Source organism: Camelina sativa, chromosome 9 (genome assembly GCF_000633955.1).
Source record: "Camelina sativa cultivar DH55 chromosome 9, Cs, whole genome shotgun sequence".
Lineage (NCBI taxonomy): Eukaryota > Viridiplantae > Streptophyta > Magnoliopsida > Brassicales > Brassicaceae > Camelina > Camelina sativa.
In genome coordinates, this window is record NC_025693.1 from 37,517,958 (window position 1) to 37,520,691 (window position 2,734).

The 2,734-nt window shown below is 36.2% G+C and overlaps 1 protein-coding gene across 3 annotated transcripts in view; it reads left to right on the forward strand.

The window, feature by feature from the left end:
* LOC104714717 (transcription factor EGL1-like) overlaps window positions 147–2,734 on the forward strand; it is a 4,723-nt gene continuing 2,135 nt past the window's right edge. The window contains exons 1-6 of one of the 3 annotated variants that reach the window (XM_010432167.2): window positions 149–358; window positions 454–585; window positions 764–1,036; window positions 1,520–1,616; window positions 1,711–1,782; window positions 1,957–2,694. In XM_010432167.2, the coding sequence (XP_010430469.1) occupies window positions 357–358; window positions 454–585; window positions 764–1,036; window positions 1,520–1,616; window positions 1,711–1,782; window positions 1,957–2,694 (1,314 nt within the window). In that variant the 5' untranslated portion in view covers window positions 149–356. The other 2 variants (XM_010432168.2, XM_019229692.1) reach the window with 2 other exon arrangements.

Here is a 2,734-nt window from a genome sequence, read left to right on the forward strand (position 1 = left end):
AAAAAAAAAAAAAAAAAAAAAAAAGATACACTCTACTTTTGTTTGTTTTTTTTTACCACTCAATTATTTTAAAATCGTTATTTGTAAAATTTTCCTCGTAAAATTCAGTGTTCTGTGATACTAATATACAGGGTACACACACATACACACATACACACGATACACCTAATAAGTATCCATAAAGAGATTCCGACACCGTCCTTTTCTCTCGACTCAAAGCTCAATTCAACCACACCAAATAGTAACTTCAAAATCACAAAATATTTAATCATTTTCCCATTATAGAAGGTTATAAAAAAAAAAATCCTGAGTTTTGTTGTCTTCTTCTTTCTTCCTGAGGAAACCAAACCCATGTCATGTAAAAATCGTTAACTCATGACTCATACATATCCTTTATCCCTTCTGTTTGTCTTAAGTTTGGAACTGATCTTTGTGTTTTATTTTGTTACATAGGGATGAAGAAACAATGACTACCGTAGAAAACAGAACAGTGCTGGGGAATCTAAAGAAACAGCTTGCAGTTTCAGTTCGAAACATTCAATGGAGTTATGGAATCTTCTGGTCTGTCTCTGCTTCTCAACCAGGGTACAATACAATATATCTCCTAATCTTTTATCCTTAAAATTTAACTTTTTCTGATAGTACTTTTTTTTTTTTCTTTTTTCCTGCTGAGACATTTATTTTTATTTTCTTGATTAATCTGATTTTGGTGTTCTTGATTTTGAAATCTTTTTTTTTTCTTGGATTATATAAATAATGAAAGAGTGTTGGAGTGGGGAGATGGATATTACAATGGAGACATTAAGACAAGGAAGACGATTCAAGCAGCTGAAGTCAAAGTTGACCAGTTGGGTCTTGAGAGAAGTGAGCAGCTTAGAGAGCTTTACGAATCTCTCTCCCTCGCTGAATCCTCAGCTTCCGGTGGTTCTCAGGTCACTCGACGAGCTTCCGCCGCCGCGCTCTCGCCGGAAGACCTCACCGACACCGAGTGGTACTACCTAGTCTGCATGTCTTTCGTCTTCAACATCGGTGAAGGGTAATTCCGTCTTTTACATAATCCATCTTTATAAATACAGTATACTCCTTTCAATTTGTTATTTTTATATTTTTACTTATGACTTTTAGAACTTTTAAAAATAATTAATATAATTATGTCAATAAAACTTATTATAATATTGAGGAAAAGATATACTCTTTTGTATTTAATAAATGTAAACTATATCAAAACAGTGTCCTTTATATTACAAGGGTGAGTATTTTTATTTTGTCTCAATAAAAAGACAAGAACACCCTTTATTAGCTTGTCGCCTCCAATTCTCGTCTTTCATGGGAACGTACTCCGACATCTCCGAGTTTAATTGTCATCAGAAAAACAAAAAACAAACATTTTTAGCAAAATTTATTAATGTTTTGTGTGTTTTTGAAGCGTAACATTTTTTTAATCTTATATTTCGAAAAACAAATAAATTTTTAATTCTAAGTTTTAACTTTTAAAGGGTATTTTTGTCATCTACTGTAGAATCCCCGGAGGGGCATTATCCAACGGAGAACCGATATGGCTTTGTAACGCTCAAACCGCTGATAGCAAAGTCTTTACTCGCTCTCTTCTCGCTAAAGTAAGTTTTGCATAATTTTCTGCCGTTATAAACGCTAACGCTATAACTGAAAACGCTTTTTTTTTTTGTGTGTGGCGTTTTTGTCTCCTTAAAGAGTGCTTCGCTTCAGACAGTTGTTTGCTTCCCGTTTCTTGGAGGAGTCCTTGAGATCGGCACCACCGAACATGTAAGCAAATAAGTAGTACGGAAACACATCCCATCATGCACACCAAGACATTTAAATTCTCCGACCATTTTAATCAATTTTGTCATAAAGCTGTAACATTTAATGTTATAGGTTTAATTGATTTTTATAAAAGTTAAAAGGGCTTTTTAAAAATTATTTTTTTGGTTATTTTAGATTACAGAGGACTTGAACGTGATACAATGCGTGAAGACAATGTTCCTTGAAGCTCCTCCTTATGCTACAATATCGACGAGATCGGATTATCAAGAAGTTTTTGATCCTTTAAGCGATGATAAATACATTCCAGTGTTTGCAACTGAAGTTTTCCCGACACCGTCTACGAGCGAGTTTGAGCAAGAACCAGAGGATCATGATTCATTCATCAACGATGGTGGTGCGTCTCAGGTTCAAAGCTGGCAGTTTGTGGGTGAAGAACTCAGTAACTGTGTTCACCAATCGCTTAACTCTAGCGATTGCGTTTCTCAGACATTTGTTGGAACAACCGGGAGAGTTGCTTGTGATCCAAGGAAGGGTAGGGTTCAACGGTTAGGTCAGATTCAAGAACAGAGTATTCATGTAAATATGGACGACGATGTCCATTACCAAGGCGTGATCTCGACTATTTTCAAAACGACGCATCAGCTAATCCTTGGACCGCAGTTTCAAAACTTTGATAAGAGATCTAGCTTCACAAGGTGGAAGCGATCGTCATCTGTGAAAACATCGGGAGAGAAATCGCAGAAGATGATAAAGAAGATACTCTTCGAGGTTCCACTGATGAACAAGAAAGAGGGGTTGTTACCGGACACACCAGAGGAAACCGGGAACCATGCGTTGTGCGAGAAGAAACGACGCGAGAAGTTGAATGAACGGTTCATGACATTGAGATCTATCGTTCCTTCAATTAGTAAGGTATACCGATTCGAACAAATCAGTTTCAGTAACGTTTCAT